At 60.4% G+C, this 23,240-nt stretch overlaps 1 protein-coding gene across 1 annotated transcript in view; it reads left to right on the top strand.

Moving 5' to 3' along the window:
• The window catches only part of LRP1 (low density lipoprotein receptor-related protein 1), an 85,188-nt gene extending 61,948 nt beyond the window's left edge, over nt 1-23,240 (top strand). The window contains exons 43-89 of the mRNA XM_011926062.1: nt 171-375; nt 686-878; nt 2,828-2,953; nt 3,160-3,288; nt 3,577-3,696; nt 3,910-4,023; nt 4,359-4,508; nt 4,582-4,704; nt 4,989-5,105; nt 5,284-5,412; nt 5,666-5,788; nt 5,871-6,011; nt 6,095-6,285; nt 7,000-7,183; nt 7,327-7,412; nt 7,573-7,692; nt 8,187-8,374; nt 8,496-8,701; nt 9,235-9,423; nt 9,900-10,048; nt 10,465-10,558; nt 10,716-10,832; nt 11,051-11,170; nt 11,515-11,637; nt 11,798-11,923; nt 12,438-12,554; nt 13,196-13,302; nt 13,403-13,535; nt 14,692-14,811; nt 14,908-15,030; nt 15,383-15,523; nt 15,624-15,758; nt 15,831-15,950; nt 16,739-17,007; nt 17,914-18,092; nt 18,591-18,697; nt 18,964-19,080; nt 19,572-19,748; nt 19,909-20,049; nt 20,187-20,360; nt 20,596-20,757; nt 21,061-21,235; nt 21,368-21,469; nt 21,629-21,693; nt 21,806-21,896; nt 21,995-22,139; nt 22,293-23,240. Coding sequence (XP_011781452.1) covers nt 171-375; nt 686-878; nt 2,828-2,953; nt 3,160-3,288; nt 3,577-3,696; nt 3,910-4,023; nt 4,359-4,508; nt 4,582-4,704; nt 4,989-5,105; nt 5,284-5,412; nt 5,666-5,788; nt 5,871-6,011; nt 6,095-6,285; nt 7,000-7,183; nt 7,327-7,412; nt 7,573-7,692; nt 8,187-8,374; nt 8,496-8,701; nt 9,235-9,423; nt 9,900-10,048; nt 10,465-10,558; nt 10,716-10,832; nt 11,051-11,170; nt 11,515-11,637; nt 11,798-11,923; nt 12,438-12,554; nt 13,196-13,302; nt 13,403-13,535; nt 14,692-14,811; nt 14,908-15,030; nt 15,383-15,523; nt 15,624-15,758; nt 15,831-15,950; nt 16,739-17,007; nt 17,914-18,092; nt 18,591-18,697; nt 18,964-19,080; nt 19,572-19,748; nt 19,909-20,049; nt 20,187-20,360; nt 20,596-20,757; nt 21,061-21,235; nt 21,368-21,469; nt 21,629-21,693; nt 21,806-21,896; nt 21,995-22,139; nt 22,293-22,433 — 6,604 coding nt within the window. The 3' untranslated portion in view covers nt 22,434-23,240. The remainder of the gene's footprint in view (nt 1-170; nt 376-685; nt 879-2,827; nt 2,954-3,159; nt 3,289-3,576; nt 3,697-3,909; nt 4,024-4,358; nt 4,509-4,581; nt 4,705-4,988; nt 5,106-5,283; nt 5,413-5,665; nt 5,789-5,870; nt 6,012-6,094; nt 6,286-6,999; nt 7,184-7,326; nt 7,413-7,572; nt 7,693-8,186; nt 8,375-8,495; nt 8,702-9,234; nt 9,424-9,899; nt 10,049-10,464; nt 10,559-10,715; nt 10,833-11,050; nt 11,171-11,514; nt 11,638-11,797; nt 11,924-12,437; nt 12,555-13,195; nt 13,303-13,402; nt 13,536-14,691; nt 14,812-14,907; nt 15,031-15,382; nt 15,524-15,623; nt 15,759-15,830; nt 15,951-16,738; nt 17,008-17,913; nt 18,093-18,590; nt 18,698-18,963; nt 19,081-19,571; nt 19,749-19,908; nt 20,050-20,186; nt 20,361-20,595; nt 20,758-21,060; nt 21,236-21,367; nt 21,470-21,628; nt 21,694-21,805; nt 21,897-21,994; nt 22,140-22,292) is intronic.

The raw sequence follows: 23,240 nt of genomic DNA, 5'->3' as shown, positions 1-23,240 counted from the left end.
TGCAATAGCGGGGCCCTTCGTAGGCATCGGGGCACTGTTGGCCTCGATGACTCTGAGGTTGCTTTGCCTTGGCGGGCCTCCGGGTTCCAAGTGCCTACGTGTCCTGGCCTCTACCCTCTGTGGTAGACTCTCAGGCTTTGCCTCCTGATCCCTGGACCCTCTTCCCCCAGCCTCATGTTCTGGACCAACTGGAATGAGCAGCATCCCAGCATCATGCGGGCAGCGCTCTCGGGGGCCAATGTCCTGACCCTCATCGAGAAGGATATCCGCACCCCCAATGGCCTGGCCATCGACCACCGTGCCGAGAAGCTCTACTTCTCTGACGCCACCCTGGACAAGATTGAGCGGTGCGAGTATGACGGCTCCCACCGCTATGTGAGTCTGCGGGGTGGGTGAGCTGGCGGGCGGCCGAGGGGAGGCCAGGGCCAGGGTCAGCCATCAGCTGAGACCGTCCAGGCACAGACATGGTGGGAGCAGCTGGGAGGAGGTGAGTCCCTCCAGGCCCCAGCCTCGGGCAACCCCACCCTGTCCAGCTTGCTCCTCATCAGCTAGATGAGGGAGATGGCAGGATGACTCTGCGGGCCCTCATTCTGTAGCTGTCAGAGGCCAGGCCAGGCTGTGGTCCAGTGGAGACTGGGCGAGAGGCCCAAGAGATGCTGTAACAGTGATGGCGCTGTCTCCACAGGTGATCCTAAAGTCAGAGCCTGTCCACCCCTTCGGGCTGGCCGTGTATGGGGAGCACATTTTCTGGACCGACTGGGTGCGGCGGGCAGTGCAGCGGGCCAACAAGCACGTGGGCAGCAACATGAAGCTGCTACGCGTGGACATCCCCCAGCAGCCCATGGGCATCATCGCCGTGGCCAACGACACCAACAGCTGTGAGTGGGGCTGCCGCCACCTGCCTCGCCCTCCTGCCTGTCGTGCCTGGACATACAAACACACACCCCACACACCCCCACACATACCACATACACATCCCACACATACCACACATACCCCCCACACATACCACACACACATCCCACACATACTATACTACACACACCACACAACATATACCACACCCTTCCCACACACACCCCACACACACACCACACCACACCACACATATCACACACACATTCCACACACCACATAAACACACGCCCCACACACACACACCACACATATACCACACACCCCCCCCACACCACACATACACTGCACACCACGTACACACACCACATATATCACACACACCCCACACACACACACCACACACACACCACACCGCACATACACTGCACACCACATACACACACCACACATATCACACACACCCCACATATACCACACCACACACACACCACACACACACCACATACACACAGATGCCACACACACATCCCACACATGCTACACTACACCACACCACATATACCACACTCTTCCCACACACACAACACACACACCACACCATACACCCCCCCACACCACACACCACATACACACACCCCCAACATGTACACACACATACACACCCCACACACAAACCACACACACCACACATACCACACACACACACCTCACACCACACATACCACACATACCACACACACCACACATATCACATACACACACCACCACACGCACCACACATACCACACACACTACACACCCCACACACCACACCACATACACACATTCCCCACACACACCACACATACCACATACACACACCACCACACGCACAACACATACACCACATACCACATACACTGCAGCACACACAAGACACACACCACACAGGACACACCACACCCAGCCAACACACACGCACACCACATGCACACACACACACCACAACATATATACACATACACCACACATACTGTACCACACACACACAGCACACACACCATACCACACACACACCACATACACACATATCACACACACTGCAGCACACACAAGGCACACACCACACCATACAACACACCACACACACACACCACACACACCACACATGACACATACACACCACACATGACACATACACACCACACGTAGGACTTACATACACACGCCACACACCTACCACCCACAACACATATCACACACCACGTAGCACACACACACACACACATCATACAGACATACTATAAACACCCCACACACACTTGCCTGGTCCTGCTGTCCCTGAGCCTCCGTTACACAGACACACACAGCTGTACACACCTTTGAAACTGCAAAACCCTCAGTGCTCCTGTACCCCTTCCCCCCAAGACATCTATGCACACAGATGGACTCTGCACACGCCTGGCGTCTCCTCCACATTGCACACACACATTCATGTCACCCCCGCCCCTCAGGGCTCATCCACACCCTTGGTGCCCCCACCCCCACCCTGGTCACTCTCCTCACTTGGAGCGACACAGACACCTGAGAGCCTGGGTGCATGTGCCCTCAGTGGGCACAAGTACATGCCCCACCGCCCCCCACCACAGACCTGCAGCTTTCCCAGGCATCTCCCATGCGCCTTGGGGCTCACTACTGCACCCATAATCTCAGGGCCCTCAGACTGGAATCTCCCAGAAACACTCAAAGCCCACCGTGCCCTGCCTAAAAGCACACACATCCTCAACAGCACAGCTGCCAAAAACCCTATGCACCTGGCCCTTCCACAGCAGCCATCCCCATGCCCTTCCCACTGGCTGCAAGCCGCTGTGCCTGCCATGGCTGAGCAGAGGCTTGGGAGCTCCATGAAGTCAGTGAGTGGATGGGCACTCTGGGTGCATGCACAATAGCGAACACTCTGCAGCCCTGCGCCCGCCCTGTCCCTGCTCAGGTGAACTCTCTCCATGCCGAATCAACAATGGTGGCTGCCAGGACCTGTGTCTGCTCACTCACCAGGGCCATGTCAACTGCTCGTGCCGAGGGGGCCGAATCCTCCAGGATGACCTCACCTGCCGAGGTGAGACAGGCGGCGGGGGAGGGGCTGGCGGGGAACCCAAGCACACACCGGGGATGGCGACCATCTCCCCAACGCGCTCCAGCCCAGCCCCCCAAAGCCTTTTGCCAAGAAGAAGCTGATGATGACCTCAGCTCCAGGGGGGAGGAGGCGTGGGCACTGGGGCCCACAACCCTGGCTCAGAAAGCTCCCTTCACCTCCCTCCCCAGCGGTGAATTCCTCTTGCCGAGCACAAGATGAGTTTGAGTGTGCCAATGGTGAGTGCATCAACTTCAGCCTGACCTGCGACGGCGTCCCCCACTGCAAGGACAAGTCCGATGAGAAGCCATCCTACTGCAGTAAGGAGCCCTCTGCAGCCCCTGCCTCTTCTAGGTCCAAAGCCCAGGTCCTCCTCCCCCAGGCCCCTGGCCCTCTGGCAACAGCCTCAGCCCCTGCAGGATGGAGCAGGATCGGGACCCAGCTTCCTGACCATGAGTTTTGGGAGCTCATGAAGGGCAGAACCACTGTTAGCCGATACTGGGCCTTTGGGTTGGGGGGCGGCCAGCTGGACACGTGCATGACGTCTCAGGGAGGCAGCCCTTTCCCTGTGCCTGTGGCTGATGTGCAGCCTACTCCTCCATCTGCAGACTCCCGCCGCTGCAAGAAGACTTTCCGCCAGTGCAGCAATGGGCGCTGTGTGTCCAACATGCTGTGGTGCAATGGGGCGGACGACTGTGGGGATGGTTCTGATGAGATCCCCTGCAACAGTGAGTGAGGCGCACTGGCATAACCCATCTGTACCTCAGTTCCTGCCCCACCCTTCCCTGGCCGAGCTTTGTCCTTGGGCCCCATGGTGTCTGGTTTAAGGCACTCTGTGACAGGCCAGGGCAGGTGCTGTGGGCCAGGAGCTCTGTCCTGCGTCCTCCTGGCCCACACAGAGAAAACTCTGGCCTGACGGTACGGGGCGGGCACTGTTCCAGAGACAGCCTGTGGTGTGGGCGAGTTCCGCTGCCGGGACGGGACCTGCATCGGGAACTCCAGCCGCTGCAACCAGTTTGTGGATTGTGAGGATGCCTCAGATGAGATGAACTGCAGTGAGTGACACCCTTTGCTGGCACCTCCTGGGCTCCTCCCCATCGCTCACTGCATCTGCCGCCTTCAGGCCCTCCTGCCCACATTCCTCTCCGCCTTGCCTCGTCCCCACTGATAGCCTCCATCTCCCTGAGGCCCTGTCCCCATCCTGCCTCTGCTCCTGGGCTCCCATGGGGTTCCAAGAGGGGGCAGTGAGCAGATGGTGCAGAAAGCGCCCCACTGGAAGGGCACTGTCCAACTTTTGGAAAAGCATGAAGGCACCGTAGGGCTAACAGATGCCCCAGTGGGGGATGATCGGGGGGGAACCAGGGATCACCCTCACCCCTGCCCCCACCAGGTGCCACCGACTGCAGCAGCTACTTCCGCCTGGGCGTGAAGGGCGTGCTCTTCCAGCCCTGTGAGCGGACCTCGCTCTGCTACGCACCCAGCTGGGTGTGTGACGGTGCCAACGACTGCGGGGACTACAGTGATGAGCGCGACTGCCCAGGTGGGCAGGGGCAGGTGTGTGGTGGGTGGTGGCCTGTGGTGAGCAGGGCCTTCACACCTGCCTCGCCCCCCAGGTGTGAAACGCCCCAGATGCCCCCTGAATTACTTCGCCTGCCCTAGTGGGCGCTGCATCCCCATGAGCTGGACGTGTGACAAGGAGGATGACTGTGAACACGGCGAGGATGAGACCCACTGCAGTGAGTGACCACAGCACCTACTCAGTGCTCCAAGAACCTGCTGGGCCCCACTTCTTAGTCCCCCCCAGGAAATGCCCCCTTGGAAAAGGGCACCCAGGGCCTTCACCTCCTGCCCCACACCCCAACTCTTGAGGTTAGACTCAGAGACTCTGCCTCTAGCTGCTGCTGAGCCCCCCAACAGAGGATTGCTGTGGGCATTTCTCCTGTCCTTCCCATGGCATCAGCCTCCCCAGGTGGGTGACCCCCGCCCTTCCCCATCTAACTGTGGCTTCCGACTGCCCCAGACAAGTTCTGCTCAGAGGCCCAGTTTGAGTGCCAGAACCATCGCTGCATCTCCAAGCAGTGGCTGTGTGACGGCAGCGATGACTGTGGGGACGGCTCAGACGAGGCTGCTCACTGTGGTGAGGAAGCTGGGATTGGGCTGGGGGAGGAGCCCCAGGGAGAGACAGACTCCGCCCAATTCCACCCCACACACAGACACCCCTGCAGACGACGGCGAAGCAGCGAGTGCATCACCTCCGCTGCTGGCCCTCATCCACCCCCTCCTGAGTCTCTTGGTGGTCCCCTCTCCCCCCGCAGAAGGCAAGACGTGCGGCCCCTCCTCCTTCTCCTGCCCTGGCACCCACGTGTGCGTCCCCGAGCGCTGGCTCTGTGACGGTGACAAAGACTGTGCTGATGGTGCAGACGAGAGCATCGCAGCTGGTTGCTGTGAGTGGCGGGGCCGTGTGGACCGGGTGGACAGCAAGGACCCCAGTCTCACTTTGCAGATGGGGAAGCTGGGGTGCAGGAGAGGAAATGCCTCCGCGGGGTCCGCTGGGCTGGAGCCATAGCTGTAGTCCAGGTGTCCAGACTCCTTATCAAGTGTCCTGCCCACTCTACCAGGAGAACCACAGGTCAGGGTAGGGGACGGTCAGCTGCTGGCTGAGCAGGGCTGAAGGGCTGTGTCCACCTCTGTCCACAGTATACAACAGTACCTGTGACGACCGTGAGTTCATGTGCCAGAACCGCCAGTGCATCCCCAAGCACTTCGTGTGTGACCATGACCGTGACTGTGCAGATGGCTCCGACGAGTCCCCCGAGTGTGGTGAGCCCTCGACGGTGGTGGGAGGAGGCCCTGCCCTCCGCTGGGCCAGGGCATCAGCCTCACAGGTCCCTTCCTCCCCCAGAGTACCCGACCTGTGGCCCCAGCGAGTTCCGCTGTGCCAATGGGCGCTGTCTGAGCTCCCGCCAGTGGGAGTGCGATGGCGAGAATGACTGCCACGACCAGAGTGACGAGGCTCCCAAGAACCCACACTGCACCAGCCCAGGTGGGCCCCAGACCTGGCTCCCCTCTGCCCCCTCCCCAGACTGCCTGAGACCCTGCTGACCTGCTGCCTCTGCCCCTCTGCAGAGCACAAGTGCAATGCCTCGTCTCAGTTCCTGTGCAGCAGCGGGCGCTGCGTGGCTGAGGTACTGCTCTGCAATGGCCAGGATGACTGTGGTGACGGCTCGGATGAGCGTGGCTGCCACATCAACGAGTGTCTCAGCCACAAGCTCAGTGGCTGCAGCCAGGACTGTGAGGACCTCAAGATCGGCTTCAAGGTATGCCCAGCCCTGGGGAGGAGCTTCCACACCCCAGACGTGCCAGGAACGCCTTTTTCCACTGCCTCATTCATTCATTCATCCCCTAGACACTGGGGATACAGCCGTGAATGAGACGGAAATCTGCTTGGTTGGGATCTGCCTCTATCTGGCAGGTAGAGAGACAGCAGATTTGCTGACAGATGAGATACGGAGTGTGAGAGGAAAGGAGGAGTGAGGCGTCAAGTAGGCAAGAGATACACAGGTCTGGAGTTCAATGAGAGGCCCAGGTTGGAGAGGGAAGTCTGGGAGTTATCACCATAGAGCTGCTATTTGAATCTATGAGCCTGGATATGATTCCCAAGGGAGCAGTGTAGGTGGAGAAGAGAGGAGTCCAAAGTCTGAGCCCCAAGCTGAGCAACAGCCAGGAGCAGGGAGGTGAGGGGACCAACAGAAGAGCCTGAGAAGGAGCAGCTGCTGAGGCAGGAGAACAGCCATGAGAAGAAAGCGTTTCCAGGGGGAGGGCACACGCAGCTCTGTCAAATGACACTCCGGGGCACACAGAAGGAGGCCTGGACTGCGAAGGCCAGACAGCCAGCTGGGTGGACTTAGTACCCATGTGCTGCTGCCCCTAATGAGGCCGGGTAGAAGGAATTGGAGTCTCTGAGCCAGGTCTCCAGGGTGGGAGGCCCAGACCCTGCCACACGCCCAGCCCAAGGCTCCCTGTGCCTGCAGTGCCGCTGTCGCCCTGGCTTCCGGCTGAAGGACGACGGCCGGACATGTGCTGATGTGGATGAGTGCAGCACCACCTTCCCCTGCAGCCAGCGCTGCATCAACACCCATGGCAGCTATAAGTGTCTGTGTGTGGAGGGCTACGCACCCCGCGGCGGCGACCCCCACAGCTGCAAGGCTGTGACTGGTGAGATTCATGCTTGGAGGGCATGAGGTGACCCAGGCAGCTGGGGGCTGTGTGGGACCGCCCGGGTGGCAGAGCTCCAGACAGGCAGGAGACCAGGGCCACTAGAATGTGCCAGGAGCTGAGGCGAGATCCTCTGTCTGCAGACGAGGAACCGTTTCTGATCTTTGCCAACCGGTACTACCTACGCAAGCTCAACCTGGATGGGTCCAACTACACGTTACTTAAGCAGGTACCAAACCCAGGCCTTCCTCCCCTTTGCCCATCTCCCAGACCCAGCACAGCCTCCCCTGCAAGTTTCCCCACTTAGGTCCAACCATCCCTCCCCCAGATGTAAATGTGGCCCCTGCTGCCACAGCAGACTTCTGTTCTCCCTCACTCCCCTAATCCAGGGCCTGAACAATGCCGTTGCCTTGGACTTTGACTACCGAGAGCAAATGATCTACTGGACGGATGTGACGACCCAAGGCAGCATGATCCGCAGGATGCACCTTAACGGGAGCAACGTGCAGGTGAGGCGGGCGGCCCTCAGCGACTGACACTGGTCCACCCCAGATGGCTGTTTTCAGATCGTCTCTCCTTCCCGTCCCACCAACACAAATTGCTTCCTTCTCACTCCACTAGTCACTGTATGACTGCTTGTTCTGGCTGCCTACTCTCCTCTGGGCCCAGACAGCAAGGACCGGGAGATTTCTCTTGCTCTTCCCCTCACTGCCAGCCCCACGTCTCCCTAATTATCGGGAAGTTCCCCCTGAGGTCTGGCCAAGCACTGTGAGGCTTGGAATGTGGTCCCATTCACCACCTAGAGCCCCCTCTCCTAGAGGCTCTGCTGACACGTACATAGTGTCAGGCCCAGGACTGGGCATTTTACTTCCATGGTTCTCCCACCGGAGCTGGCAGAGGGAGCTGTACCCCAGTTTACACATGGGGAGGCTGAGCCTCACAGAGGCTTGCAGGTCTTCCCCCAGGTCACCCAGAGCTCTCCCTCCCCTGCCTCTTCCTGCAGGTCCTACACCGTACAGGCCTCAGCAACCCCGACGGGCTGGCTGTGGACTGGGTGGGTGGCAACCTGTACTGGTGCGACAAAGGCCGGGACACCATTGAGGTGTCCAAGCTCAATGGGGCCTATCGGACGGTGCTGGTCAGCTCTGGCCTCCGCGAGCCCAGGGCTCTGGTGGTGGATGTGCAGAATGGGTATGTGGCTGAGGAGGGTTGGGGAAGCCCTTGAAAGCAGCATCCAAGCCCAGCCTCCCTGCAGGCCACTGGTGGGATGGGTTATGGGATCTCCCAGGGCTCACTGCCTACCCATCGCCAGGTACCTGTACTGGACAGACTGGGGTGACCACTCACTGATTGGCCGCATCGGCATGGATGGGTCCAGTCGCAGCGTCATCGTGGACACCAAGATCACATGGCCCAATGGCCTGACGCTGGACTATGTCACTGAGCGCATCTACTGGGCTGACGCCCGCGAGGACTACATTGAGTTTGCCAGCCTGGATGGCTCCAATCGCCACGTTGGTCAGTGTGCCAGTGAGGCTGTCCAGGCACAGCAGACTCGGTGGGGATGGAAGTCTGAAGCGACAGGGGATCAAGTTTTGGGGGCAAGAGTGGACATAAAAAGCAGAGGACATGGCCTCAGGACACCACTCGCTGGGGTGTGAGGTTCCGAGCACCAGGGGCTTCCCCAGCCTGGCACCACCCAGCGCCCTTGGGAAGGAAGAGGAGAGGCCCTTCCCTTATATACACAGTTCTGGAGGACTGGCCTCGAGGAGGGTGGGGGTGGGAGGCCTGCGACTGGGAACTGCAGTGCTCCCCACTTCCCGAGGGGAACCAGATACTGGCGGGGCAGGAACTTGCCATGAGGCAGTCTAGGTTTGAACTCCAGCTCTGACACCTGTTAACTGTGAGACCATGGGGGGCCCCTGAACCATCTGGAACTGGGGCTGACACCCGCCTCGCAGGGTGGTGGTGGGGCCTGAGGAGGTGGAGTGGGCCGGCACCCTGTCCGAGCTCGGGCTGACTGGCACCACGCCTGCCCCTCGGCCCCACAGTGCTGAGCCAGGACATCCCGCACATCTTTGCGCTGACCCTGTTTGAGGACTGCGTCTACTGGACCGACTGGGAAACAAAGTCCATCAACCGAGCCCACAAGACCACGGGCACCGACAAAACGCTCCTCATCAGCACCCTGCACCGGCCCATGGACCTGCACGTCTTCCACGCCCTGCGCCAGCCGGACGGTGAGCAGGCAAGGGGTGGGAGCAGGTGAAGGGTGAGCTGGGCACCGGGGTCCCTGGGAGTTCCTGCTTATCCCTTCTCCAGCACTGACCAAGCCCTCTCCTGGCCAGACACTGGGAGACTCCAGGAGGGTCTAGACAGGGGATGGTTTGGCTCCCGGAACCTTCAGCCAAGCCTAGATCCAGTCCTGGAATCTGGCAGCAGCAAGGCCCTGAGGCCGATCAAGTGGGGGTCTGGGTGCCGGGCCCCCAGAAGGAAGACAGGCCCCTGGGGGGTAAGCACAGAGGAGGTGGGGAGCTGGCCTTCAGGCCTGGCCTGATCCTGGGACCTTGAGAGAATCCTCTCCTGTCTCTGGCTTCAACTCCCTCCTAAAAGAGGCAGGGTTTAGGCCCCTCACCTCTGTCCAGGATGGAGTGAGTGAGGCAGCCTTTGGTAGGGCAGAAAATGTCACCACATTTCACAACGTTTTCTCTGGCAGTGCCCAATCACCCCTGCAAGGTCAACAATGGTGGCTGCAGCAACCTGTGCCTGCTGTCCCCCGGGGGAGGGCACAAATGTGCCTGCCCTACCAACTTCTACCTGGGCAGCGATGGGCGCACCTGTGTGTCCAACTGCACAGCGAGCCAGGTGAGGCTGTCCCCCAGATCCCATCACCAGTGCCTGCTCCCTGACCCCCCAATCCTCCTTGGACCCCAACACCTGCTCTGTCCTAATGTCCTCACGCATCTGGTTTTCCCATGCTAACACCCCCACATTTCTTGCCTACCTCTTGTCTCCCCACAGCAATACTTTTACCCCCGTCACCTCACACAGACACCTCCACACCCTAACCTTGACCCTCCTCGCCATGCTCCAGTGCTGCCTTCCCCACCCTACCCCACGCAGCGCCACACTTGGCCTTTCTGCACTGACTATAGCCCAACCTGCCCCAGAACACCCTGACCCCTGCCTCAACTTCTTTGAAACATCCAACCCCCTCAAAAGAAGGACTTCTGAGTCTCCCAGATCCCCACCAACCCCTCTTGCCCCCGCCTGCCCTCCAGTTTGTGTGCAAGAACGACAAGTGCATCCCCTTCTGGTGGAAGTGTGATACCGAGGACGACTGCGGGGACCACTCAGATGAGCCCCCGGACTGCCGTGAGTGCCTGCTGGGGGTGACACAAGGGTCCCCAGCTGTGTCGGAGGCGGCCTGACTCCTGAGGCTTTGAATGGCCACTGGAGAGGCTGGAGGCTGCAAGTGGACCTGGCCGTGTCCACCCCAGCCGCTCTGACCCTGAGCCTCCCTCTCTGGCAGCCGAGTTCAAGTGCCGGCCCGGACAGTTCCAGTGCTCCACAGGCATCTGCACAAACCCTGCCTTCATCTGCGATGGCGACAATGACTGCCAAGACAACAGTGACGAGGCCAACTGTGGTAAAGCGCTGCCTGGCCACCCTCCCTCCTTCCCCAGCATCTTCCCCGCCCCAGGATTTGGGGCTTTCAAGGGCAGGGAAGCTGCAGCCCATGGCAGCTTGCTCTCCAGGCTGGATTCCTGCGGCTCAAGCCTTTGCCCTCCCTGCTGAGGGATGGGTACCCTCTCCCTGCCCCTGAGTCCTCCCTTTGCCACGAGTCACCCCCTTCTCCCCCCACAGACATCCACGTCTGCTTGCCCAGTCAGTTCAAATGTACCAACACCAACCGCTGTATTCCCGGCATCTTCCGCTGCAACGGGCAGGACAACTGCGGAGACGGGGAGGATGAGAGGGACTGCCGTGAGTGCCAGAGGTGGTGGGGGGGCAGTGGTGGGAGATGACACGGAAGCAGGGCAGGCGGAATCCCCCCCACAGCTTTGAGAGGCTCTCAAATAGCTTCAGTAGATGGGCAACACAAATTATATTGGGTGTAACTTGCTTTGCTCATAAAAATCACCACGCGTGATATAGAGACATAGAGATCCAGAAAACAAAAAGCACCAAAACTGGGGGTAAACTGTTCCTTCCTCCCAAGAAGTTGCTGGCAGGACCAAGGCCAGGGCTTGGAAGAGGGAGAAGATGGTGATGGTGAACTGGAGTGGCAGGTGTAAGGGAGGGCCCTCATTCTCTTGCCCGCCCCGCAGCCGAAGTGACCTGCGCCCCCAACCAGTTCCAGTGCTCCATTACCAAACGGTGCATCCCCCGGGTCTGGGTCTGCGACCGGGACAATGACTGTGTGGATGGCAGTGACGAGCCCGCCAACTGCAGTGAGTTGCCTGGCCTGGAGCCCAGCTTCCCTCCCCAGTGTCTGCTGCTCACACCACCCCAACGTGTGACCCCCTCAGTGGCCACTCCCAGGCCCTCCCCACCCTCCTGGCAGACTCCTGGAAGGAGTCTCATCCTCCCCGCGTGCCCGCCCACTTGCAGCCCAGATGACCTGCGGTGTGGATGAGTTCCGCTGCAAGGATTCGGGCCGCTGCATCCCAGCGCGCTGGAAGTGTGACGGAGAGGATGACTGCGGGGATGGCTCAGATGAGCCCAAGGAAGAGTGTGGTAAGCCGAGACCCACTCCAGGAGGAAGACGGTCTACCTGGGCGGGAGGCATGGTGCCCCTGGCAGGCGGAGGACTAGGGGCCGCCTGCTTACCGTTCTCAGTGTGGCCCTGGTGCTGGGCTTCCTGGGCCTGCTGTAGGGCTGGGGAAGGAGGCCTGGCTGGAGCTCGCTTCCCCACATCCACCTGTGCCCCATGCCTCCCTGTTTCCCTATCCCTGCCCCTGCCCACGCCTCATCTGCGCATACCTGTGTGGAGTTTTCCTTGCCCACCCTATGGGACCTGTTCATCTCCTCCCCAAGGCAGCTGCCCACACACGCATCCCCAATCATGTCTCCTGTCCCCGAACCTCCTTACAGACCCCACATCTCAAAACACTGCCTGGGCTCCCCGCGGCTGACACTTCCCAAGCCGGGATGCCCACCCTCCCCGCCAGGCCAGCCTGACCATGCCTGCCTGGATCCTAATGTCTGCCCCAGCCCTGTCCCTGACTGCCCTGACACTTGCCTCCTCCAGATGAGCGCACCTGTGAGCCATACCAGTTCCGCTGCAAGAACAACCGCTGCGTGCCCGGCCGCTGGCAGTGCGACTACGACAACGACTGTGGCGACAACTCCGACGAGGAGAGCTGCAGTACGTCCCACCCGCCAGCCCCACGGGAGCCCCGCCCAGGCCTGGCCTTTGCCACGCCGCCCTCCTGCCACAGGCCGCGCCAGAGCTGGCAGCCACCTCCCAGGGCGGGGGCAGGAGCCGCCCTCCTCACCCACCCCACTCCATGTTGTGTATTTGAGTTTGTGCCATTTCACCTCATCTCATGTTTCTCTCCATTTTCACACTGTCCTCTCGGGGTTGCAGAGGTAGGTGTCTCTGATGTGCCCGTGCTCCCACCATACCCCCACCTCTGCCCCAGAGCCCCCCATCCCTGTGCCGTGCCTCTACCCATCATCCTTGACTGACCTCTCCCCAAACCCTGGTGCTTGTCTCAGTGGTCTTGTCCCCGCTCCCCTCCCCAAACACAGTCTGTCCTGAGGGCAAGGCCAGGGACCTGTGCCCTCTCTGGTGTCTGTCCCATGGGGTAAGTGTGAGCCTGCCTGTGCCAAGCTGTTCCATAGGGGCAGCCAGTGGGCTCTGCCAGGACTGGCTCGGCCTCTGGGTCAGTCAGCTGTGGTCTTCAGAGACATGGGGATGGGCCTTGGGCTCAGGACTGTGGCACTGCTGAGGCCTGGAGTCCTTGTGCCCACCCTCCTGGGCCTGTCTCCCCCTGTCCTTCCCAGCCCCTCGACCCTGCTCCGAGAGTGAGTTCTCCTGTGCCAACGGCCGCTGCATCGCGGGACGCTGGAAATGCGATGGAGACCACGACTGCGCGGACGGCTCAGACGAGGTGGGCAGGGAGATGAGAAGGAAGGAGGTGGCCTCAGAGGAGTTCAGGCAGGGCTTAGGGGTGCCAAGAGCTGACCGGCTGCCTGTGCCCATGCCCACAGAAAGACTGCACCCCCCGCTGTGACATGGACCAGTTCCAGTGCAAGAGCGGCCACTGCATCCCCCTGCGCTGGCGCTGTGACGCAGACGCTGACTGCATGGACGGCAGCGACGAGGAGGCCTGCGGCACTGGCGGTGCGCCCCTTGGCTTGGTCTCCCTGGGTCCTCCCTCTGCTGCCCACCCTGTCACGTTTGCCCAGTCATTCACTCGATCTTTCTCTTTTGTATTCATTCTTCATGCAACAAATATTTATTCAGCATTTACCACGTACCAGGCACTGCCATAGGTGTTAACGGACGTAGTAGTAAACGACACAGGACCCCTGAATACACATTTTTGTGCGGGTTGTGCCCAGCTCAGTGCCCCCTAGTCTAGGGGACCAGTTGAGCTGAAATCCAGCAAACCCTGAGGGCTGTACCTGTCTAGGCCCCACCCCACAAGTTCCTCCAAGACAGTCTGCTGCCCCAAGAAGAAAAGCCCTGCTATTTTCCCTTCCTGGGGCAGTGAGACAGTGCCTGTCCCTCGTTGACCTGCCGGGGCTCGGCAGCACAGAGGGGGCAGCCCAGGGTGAAGCCCAGGGTGAGAAAAGACTGGGACTTGGAGCGGAAATCCCAACTGTGTGGGCAGATGTCTTGGCTCTGCCTTGGTAGGCTAGGCACAGGGATGGGAACCTGGTCTTCCATTCCCACGCCCTGCTGTGGAACTACACAGCCCCATGCCCTGCCACATACCAGAGAAGGAGTGCCCTCTGAACTCCTCCAGACACCCTGAAAAATGACCTCTTCTCCCCTAAGTACCAGAAAAGGCAGTTTGGCCCCACCAAGTAGAAAATTAAGAGACCTGGGCCGGGCGCGGTGGCTCAAGCCTGTAATCCCAGCACTTTGGGAGGCCGAGACGGGCGGATCACGAGGTCAGGAGATCGAGACCATCCTGGCTAACACGGTGAAACCCTGTCTCTACTAAAAATACAAAAAAACTAGCCGGGCGAGGTGGCGGGCGCCTGTAGTCCCAGCTACTCCGGAGGCTGAGGCAGGAGAATGGCGTAAACCCGGGAGGCGGAGCTTGCAGTGAGCTGAGATCCGGCCACTGCACTCCAGCCCGGGTGACAGAGCAAGACTCCGTCTCAAAAAAAAAAAAAAAAAAAAAAAAAGAAAATTAAGAGACCTGGTTCCAATTTGGCTGTGCCACTGCTTGCCTGGTGACCTCTCTGAGCCTGGAGCCCCCACCTGTGGAGAGAGGGGTCTGGGTGGGCTCATGGCTCATTTTCGCTCTTGGCTCCCCCGGCACCAGTGCGGACCTGCCCCCTGGACGAGTTCCAGTGCAACAACACCTTGTGCAAGCCGCTGGCCTGGAAGTGCGATGGCGAGGATGACTGTGGGGACAACTCAGATGAGAACCCCGAGGAGTGTGGTGAGATTTGGGGCGGGGTTCCCGGGCTCCCCAGTGGCCAGCAGCCACCCCGCCCGCAAGACTAATTCCAGCTCTGTGTTCCCCTGGCTGTCGCAGCCCGGTTCGTGTGCCCTCCCAACCGGCCCTTCCGTTGCAAGAATGACCGTGTCTGTCTGTGGATCGGGCGCCAATGCGATGGCACGGACAACTGTGGGGATGGGACTGATGAAGAGGACTGTGGTGAGTAGGAGGCCGACAAAGGCCTGCAGGGGGCGGATAGTGCACAGTGGGGTGAGTGTGAGCCTTGTGGGAGCTTCATTGGGGTTAGGGTTAACCAGGAGGACTGGCCCAGGAAGGGGAGGATCCATTGCTAGGAGTCTGGAGGCTCTTTCAAGAGAAGCCCCTGGGGAAGGCTCTGGGGGCTGCCTGATGCGTTACGTCTTGGAGGTGGGGCTGGGAACCCAAAAGTTTGACTTGCCCCGCCTGCAAGCCTTGTCAGTTAGGAATTGGGAGCCACTGGTATCTATGGGGTCACTGTGGGAGGAGGGGGCAGGGGTGAATACCCAGGGTCTAAAGCCTCTGCCCTCCTCAGAGCCCCCCACGGCCCAGACCACCCACTGCAAAGACAAGAAGGAGTTTCTGTGCCGGAACCAGCACTGCCTCTCCTCCTCCCTGCGCTGCAACATGTTCGATGACTGCGGGGATGGCTCTGACGAGGAGGACTGCAGCATCGGTGAGGCCCAGCAGCAGACCGGATGCTGGTGGGGAGCGGGGAGAGCCGAGCCCCAGCCTGGGTGGCTCAAGGGAGGGCATCCACTCTCTGTCCCCCACAGACCCCAAGCTGACCAGCTGCGCCACCAACGCCAGCATCTGTGGGGACGAGGCACGCTGCGTGCGCACCGAGAAAGCAGCCTACTGTGCCTGCCGCTCGGGCTTCCACACTGTGCCCGGCCAGCCCGGATGCCAAGGTAGGAAAGCAGGGCAGAGCAGGGGCAGACACCCCAGCCGTGGACCCCCATGACCCTCCCTGTAACCCCTAGACATCAACGAGTGCCTGCGCTTCGGCACCTGCTCCCAGCTCTGCAACAACACCAAGGGCGGCCACCTCTGCAGCTGCGCTCGGAACTTCATGAAGACGCACAACACCTGCAAGGCCGAAGGTGCCGGAGCCGCCAGAGGGCAGAAAGGCTGGGTGGGGCAGGGCGATCGGGTTATCAAACGGGGCTGACTTGGAATGGAATGTCTTCCTGTGGACATCTTGCCCGGACAGGAAGCCCCATACTCATAGGTGCAGCTGCCTGAGCAAAGGACTGGCCCAAGCAGAGGGAGCAGGTCCTGGGGCTGGCTCACTGAAGGAGTCTGGGATGCAGCAGTGCTCTGAATTGCACACACGCCTCCTCACCCACCGCTGCCAGGATGAGAGCACACTCAGACACGCAGTGCACACACTCAGTCATGGGGGCACCTGTACATTCCCCACACGCTTTGATGCCCACCTGTGCCTTCCTCATGCCTGTGCACATTCACACACACCCCTGGAACACACACACCCCCACCATGCACTGCCATGCACACCCACATGCTCCATGCCAAGCAAACACACCCCATGTGCCTATGCACCCCCGAGCATGTGCCAGGCAGTCTGTAGCAGAGAGCATAGTGATGCCATCCAGCAGCCTTGAGGAGGCAGAAATCTCTGGGTCTGGAGGGGCAGGGACAGCTTTTTGGCTGAAAGGAGCAGGTCACAGTGGATCAGCTCAGGGGAGGAGAGGAGGAGGTCCAGAGGCTGAGGTTGGAGCCTGCAACCCTGAGCAGGGAGAGTAAGCGGCAGCTTCTGGCCAGAGCAGATTGTTCTACTAGGAAAGAGGACACCGTTCATGTGAAAGGAGCTGAGCTGGGTGGGGTGCACATCTCCCACAGCCCCAGCCCTGACCTCTTGTTTCTCCAGGCTCTGAGTACCAGGTCCTGTACATTGCTGATGACAATGAGATCCGCAGCCTGTTCCCTGGGCACCCCCATTCGGCTTACGAGCAGGCATTCCAGGGCGACGAGAGCGTCCGCATTGATGCCATGGATGTCCATGTCAAGGCTGGCCGTGTCTATTGGACCAACTGGCACACGGGCACCATCTCGTACCGCAGCCTGCCACCTGCTGCACCTCCTACCACTTCCAACCGCCACCGGCGACAGACTGACCGGGGTGTCACCCACCTCAACGTGAGTGCCCACGCTGGCGTGGATGGAGTGGAAGAGCTCCATAGAGCAAGCGGTTCAGAGCAGGATTTGAAGAGCAGTGCTGGCTGGGCACGGTGGCTCACGCCTCCAATCCCAGCACTTTGGGAGGCCAAGGCGGGCAGATCACCTGAGGTCAGGAGTTTGAGACCAGCGTGGCAACATGGTGAAACCTTGTCTCTATGAAAAATACAAAAAATAGCCAGGCATGGTGGCGGGCGCCTGTAATCGCAGCTACTCAGGAGGCTGAGGCAGGAGAATCCCTTGAACCTGGAAGTTAGAGCTTGCAGTGAGCCGAGTGCCGCTTGGTTGCAGTGGCACTGAGGTTGCAGAGTACCACTGCACTCCAGCCTGGGTGACACAGCGAGACTCCGTCTCAAAAAAAAAAAAGATAAAAAGAAAAGAAAAGGGCAGTGTGAGGGGCCAAGGGTGAGAGTGGGGCAGGCGGCAGTCTTAGGATTGTGTTCTGCGGCATGGCCGGCGGGAAGACAGAGCAGTGGGAATGGTCAGCAGCTGGCTGTGCTGTAGGCAGCCCAGGGCGCAGGGCACGATGGGCAGGCAGACAGCCCTCCGGCACCAGTCCCCCATCGTTGCCACCACTCACTGTGTACATCTTAGCTGCCTCGCTTAACCTCTTTGGGTTTCACTTTGTTTATCAATAAAATTAGGTGATCATCGCCATCGTGCAGGCTTCAGGGAGGGCTCACCAGCCCCGTGTGAGAGCTGCAAGTCTGGTGCATAAGCTCCATGCTGCTTGAATCTCTTTAAAGCCAGGGGCTTGGCTGTGAGCCTGGGGTGACGTTCCAGCAGGGACAGGCTGGCAGAGTGGTGGTGAGGGAATAATGGCAGGAAGACAAAGCGGTGGCCCCTGAACCTGTGGCTTCCATTCAGATTTCAGGGCTGAAGATGCCCAGAGGCATTGCCATCGACTGGGTGGCCGGAAACGTGTACTGGACCGACTCGGGCCGAGATGTGATTGAGGTGGCACAGATGAAGGGCGAGAACCGCAAGACACTCATCTCGGGCATGATTGATGAGCCCCACGCCATTGTGGTGGACCCACTGAGGGGGTGGGCAGGGGCCCTGGGGGGAGGCCTCTGGGCTGGTGGTAGGGAGCCCTGGGGACAGGGTTGGGGGCTGCACCCACAGGCGTGCCCTTTCCTCCCTGGCCAGCCTGAGGACAGAGTCCTTCTCAGGCCCTTGGGCCTTCTTGGCCACCCCTGCCTGGCCCTCCCCATGCTGCCTCTGCCCAGGGCCCCCAGCTGGGCCTGCTCGGGCAGGGACCTGACCTCTGCTCGGCCGGCTGTCATGCACAGCCACACTCTGCCCCAGGGAACAGCTTTGCCAGTGTCGGTGGCTCTGAATGAGCACACTGTGGCTTTAGAGGAAAAGCCCCTCAACCTGCTCAGAAGCGGACTCCCTCCTGCTTCTCTGTGGAAGGACAGAATGCCCTCCTCCCAGTCCCCAGCCAGCAGTCCCTGTGCCCAGACCAAGAAGCTGGTGTCCTGCCTGGGCCTGCCTCGTCTGGCCCTCTGGCCTGCCCACACTCACCCCTTCTCCCTCCCCAGCACCATGTACTGGTCAGACTGGGGCAACCACCCCAAGATTGAGACGGCAGCGATGGATGGGACCCTTCGAGAGACACTGGTGCAGGACAACATTCAGTGGCCCACAGGTTCATGGGACGGGGGGTGGGAGGGACGGGGTGTGGAGGGGGCCCGGCTCACAGAGCCCAGCTACTGCTGAAGTCACACAAAAGCGAAGGATGGGATGGGGCTTGGACTGGGACGGGGCGGATTGGCCGTGGAGGCTTTTCCCGGAAGAGGCGACTGTGAGTGGCATGAGAACAGGGTGGAACTGTCCCAGGCATGGAGGCAATTCTTTCCACCCCAAGGCTGGGTTGGGGAGGCCAAGCCCTCACAGCGCTCTCTCCCTCCCCAGGCCTGGCCGTGGATTATCACAATGAGCGGTTGTACTGGGCAGATGCCAAGCTTTCAGTCATCGGCAGCATCCGGCTCAATGGCACAGACCCCATTGTGGCTGCTGATAGCAAACGAGGTCAGAGCCCCGTAGCAGTCGCAGTCCCCAGCCCTGTCCCCAACCCTGACATCCTCCCTACTAAGCCAGCGGCCTCACTTTGATGCCTCCCATCCTTTGTCACTGACCCCCAGCAATGCTGTAGCACCTTCCAGGCCTCTCCAGCTGGCCTCCCCTTGAACCTGCCCTGCAGGCGTGAGGCCCACCCTGACCCTCTGGCCTACTTGTCCATTCATTGGTTAGGTTTCACGGAGGCAGCATAGGTACATTAGGAACGTAGCAAATGGGGGGAGAAGGAACAGAGGTCAGCCATGAATGACCCCAGAAGTCTAGGGGTGATGGGACCTTTTGCCAGTAGTGGCCACAGAAAGAGGAACAGGCGTGGGGAGGGGAATTTGGTCTGGATGTGTTGAGTTTCAGATGTCTGGGAGCCAAGGGTGCCAGTGTCTTGGACAGCGTGGCCAGGGCCTGAGTGCCCCTCAGGTCCCCTCTGACTCCACCTCCTCCCCCAGGCCTAAGTCACCCCTTCAGCATCGACGTCTTTGAGGATTACATCTATGGTGTCACCTACATCAATAATCGTGTCTTCAAGATCCATAAGTTTGGCCACAGCCCCTTGGTCAACCTGACAGGGGGCCTGAGCCACGCCTCTGATGTGGTCCTGTACCATCAGCACAAGCAGCCCGAAGGTGGGGGCGGAGGGGAGCCTGGGCTGGGGAAGGGAGGCCTGTGGGCATTGAGTCTCCAAGCTGTGGCCTTGGGACCTGGTGGAGAGGGGGTCACCTTGGGCTCATAGGGCTCAGAGGAGGGTCCTGCTCAGCATCCTCCCCACCCCACCCATACCTGCAGTGACCAACCCATGTGACCGCAAGAAATGCGAGTGGCTCTGCCTGCTGAGCCCCAGTGGGCCTGTCTGCACCTGTCCCAATGGGAAGCGGCTGGACAACGGCACATGCGTGCCTGTGCCCTCTCCAACACCCCCCCCAGATGGTACGCTCATGCCCTCCCAATCCCAGCCATGCCTCAGCACCCTCTCCTTCCTGTGGCTCCCGACTTCCCCTGACCTTGTTGCCTGTACCTCTCCTCCTATTCCCCTGGCTCTGCCCCTTGACGGGCCCTTCCTGCAGCTCCCCGGCCTGGAACCTGTAACCTGCAGTGCTTCAACGGTGGCAGCTGTTTCCTCAATGCACGGAGGCAGCCCAAGTGCCGCTGCCAGCCCCGCTACACGGGTGACAAGTGTGAACTGGACCAATGCTGGGAGCACTGTCGCAATGGGGGCACCTGTGCTGCCTCCCCCTCTGGTATGCCCCCTCATCCTGCAACGCCTGCTCCTTGCCCCGGGTCCCAGCCCCACCACCCACCACCCCACCTTAGGCGGATGCCCACCCCCGTCTCGCCTCCAGCCTCCTTTCCATGACCCAGCATCCAGTCACTCCAGTCTCTGACTCTCGCCCAGGTCCCCCCAGCCCATTCCTCTGCTATAGGGCCAGGTGGTCCCAAGGGCCACAGTCCCACTCACACATCCTCTCCCACCAGGCATGCCCACGTGCCGGTGCCCCACGGGCTTCACGGGCCCCAAATGCACCCAGCAGGTGTGTGCAGGCTACTGTGCCAACAACAGCACCTGCACTGTCAACCAGGGCAACCAGCCCCAGTGCCGATGCCTACCCGGCTTCCTGGGCGACCGCTGCCAGTACCGTGAGTGAGCCTTCCCTGGGCCCCAGGGCAGGCAGGAGGGTGACGGGTGATGAGGGACCCCAGAGCATGGGGTGATGTTCAACCTGTGCCTGGGACGCACAGGGTCAAGTTCAGAAAAAGAGGCCTTAAGCAGTTGAGCCAGACCCAAGCTGCTGGCGCTTCCCCACAAAGGTGCTGGCACACTTCCCCCGAGGCAGTGCACCCACGGCACCAAGATTATGCAAACAGAAAAGCTCTGTTCAGCCTTTGGAGAGCCCTCATGAGGGTGGGGCTTGAGGCACTTCTCTCCCTCCCCAAACACAGGGCAGTGCTCTGGCTACTGTGAGAACTTTGGCACATGCCAGATGGCCGCTGATGGCTCCCGACAATGTCGCTGCACTGCCTACTTTGAGGGACTGAGGTGTGAGGTGAACAAGTGCAGCCGCTGTCTCGAAGGGGCCTGTGTGGTCAACAAGCAGAGTGGGGATGTCACCTGCAAGTGAGTGGAGCCCTCCTCCACAGTGCCACTCAGTCCAGCCCCTGCCCTGTCCTAGCCCTGCCCTGCCCCTTCCTCAGCATCCCAGACACACCTCTGCCAGCCCCAGCACCAGCCTCTGATTCCTTCCTACAGCTGCACGGACGGCCGGGTGGCCCCCAGCTGTCTGACCTGCATCGGCCACTGCAGCAATGGCGGCTCCTGCACCATGAACAGCAAAATGATGCCTGAGTGCCAGTGAGTTGGGCCCGGGCTTCACCCAGGCATAGATCATCCCTCCCTTCCCTGAGCAGGAGGACCGTCAGGCGTCAGCGCCCACCCCCCCGCCACCCCGTTTCCCTGGCAGCAGTGGCTATGGAGGTTATGCCTACTCAGCTGTGTCCCTCCTTTCTGCAGGTGCCCACCCCACATGACAGGGCCCCGGTGTGAGGAGCACGTCTTCAGCCAGCAGCAGCCAGGACGTAGGTGGCAGGGGGTGGGGCAGACAGGGCCACCAGGACCTAGAGCAGGGGGACCGTGTGCCTCCTGCTTCCCTGAGCCTTGGTGACTCAGTGTCCCACCTCTTCCCTCCAGATATAGCCTCCATCCTAATCCCTCTGCTGTTGCTGCTGCTGGTGCTTCTGGTGGCCGGAGTGGTATTCTGGTATAAGCGGCGAGTCCAAGGGTGAGCCACAGGGAATCTGGAGCATTCTGGCCATTATTTTGCCATCCTAACCTTCCCCCCAATAATCTCTGCCTCCTTATATTCCTGCCTATCCCCAGGGCTAAGGGCTTCCAGCACCAGCGGATGACCAACGGGGCCATGAATGTGGAGATTGGGAACCCCACCTACAAGATGTACGAAGGCGGAGAGCCTGACGATGTGGGAGGCCTACTGGACGCCGACTTTGCCCTGGACCCTGACAAGGTGGGCTGGAAGGCGGGCAGGGTGGAGGGCCAAGAGGCTGTGGGTGGCCTAACCAAAGGTGTTGGGTTAGGTGAGGGACGGAGGTGGGGGTGGGGTGACCTGGGCCACAGGCCCAGCCCCTGAGCCCTACCTGAACCCTCTGTCACCCTGCAGCCCACCAACTTCACCAACCCCGTGTATGCCACACTCTACATGGGGGGCCACGGCAGTCGCCACTCCCTGGCCAGCACGGACGAGAAGCGAGAACTCCTGGGCCGGGGCCCTGAGGACGAGATAGGGGACCCCTTGGCATAGGGCCCTGCCCCGTCGCACTTCCCCCAGAAAGCCTCCTGCCCCCTGCCAGTGAAGTCCTTCAGTGAGCCCCTCCCCAGCCAGCCCTTCCCTGGCCCCGCCGGATGTATAAATGTAAAAATGAAGGAATTACGTTTTATATGTGAGCGAGCAAGCCAGCAAGCGAGCACAGTATTATTTCTCCATGCCCTCCCTGCCTGCTCCTCGGCACCCCCATGCTGCCTTCAGGGAGGCAGGCAGGGAGGGCTTGGGGCTGCGCTTCCTACCCTCCCACCGGAACACACCCCACCACCGGGAGAGCTGGTGGTGCAGCCTCCCCCTCCCTGTATAAGACACTTTGCCAAGGCTCTCCCTTCTCGACCCTACCCCTGCTTGCCCGCTCCCACAGCTCCCGGAGGGCTAATTCTGGGGAGGGAGAGTTCTCTGCTGCCCCTGTCTGGAAGATGTGGCTCTGGGTGAGGTAGGCAGGAAAGGATGGAGTGTTTTAGTTATTGGGGGAGGCCACCCCAAAACCCAGCCCCGACTCCAGGGGCACCTATGAGATGGCCATGCTGAATCCCCCTCCCAGACAGGCCCTTCCCGTCTCCAGGGCCCCCACCGAGGTTCCCAGGGCTGGAGACTTCCTCTGGTAAACATTCCCCCAGCCTCCCCTCCCCTGGGGACACCGAGGAGGTGGGCCACACCCAGGAAGGGCAAGTGGGCAGCCCCGTTTTGGGGACGTGAACGTTTTAATAATTTTTGCTGAATTCCTTTACAACTAAATAACACAGATATTGTTATAAATAAAATTGTAAAAAAAAAAAAAAAAAA

The sequence above is a fragment of the Colobus angolensis genome, unplaced genomic scaffold, assembly GCF_000951035.1.
Source record: "Colobus angolensis palliatus isolate OR3802 unplaced genomic scaffold, Cang.pa_1.0 Scaffold67, whole genome shotgun sequence".
NCBI classification, from domain to species: Eukaryota; Metazoa; Chordata; class Mammalia; order Primates; family Cercopithecidae; genus Colobus; species Colobus angolensis.
Note: the sequence above shows the minus strand (reverse complement) of the source record. Positions and strands in the feature narration are given on the sequence as shown.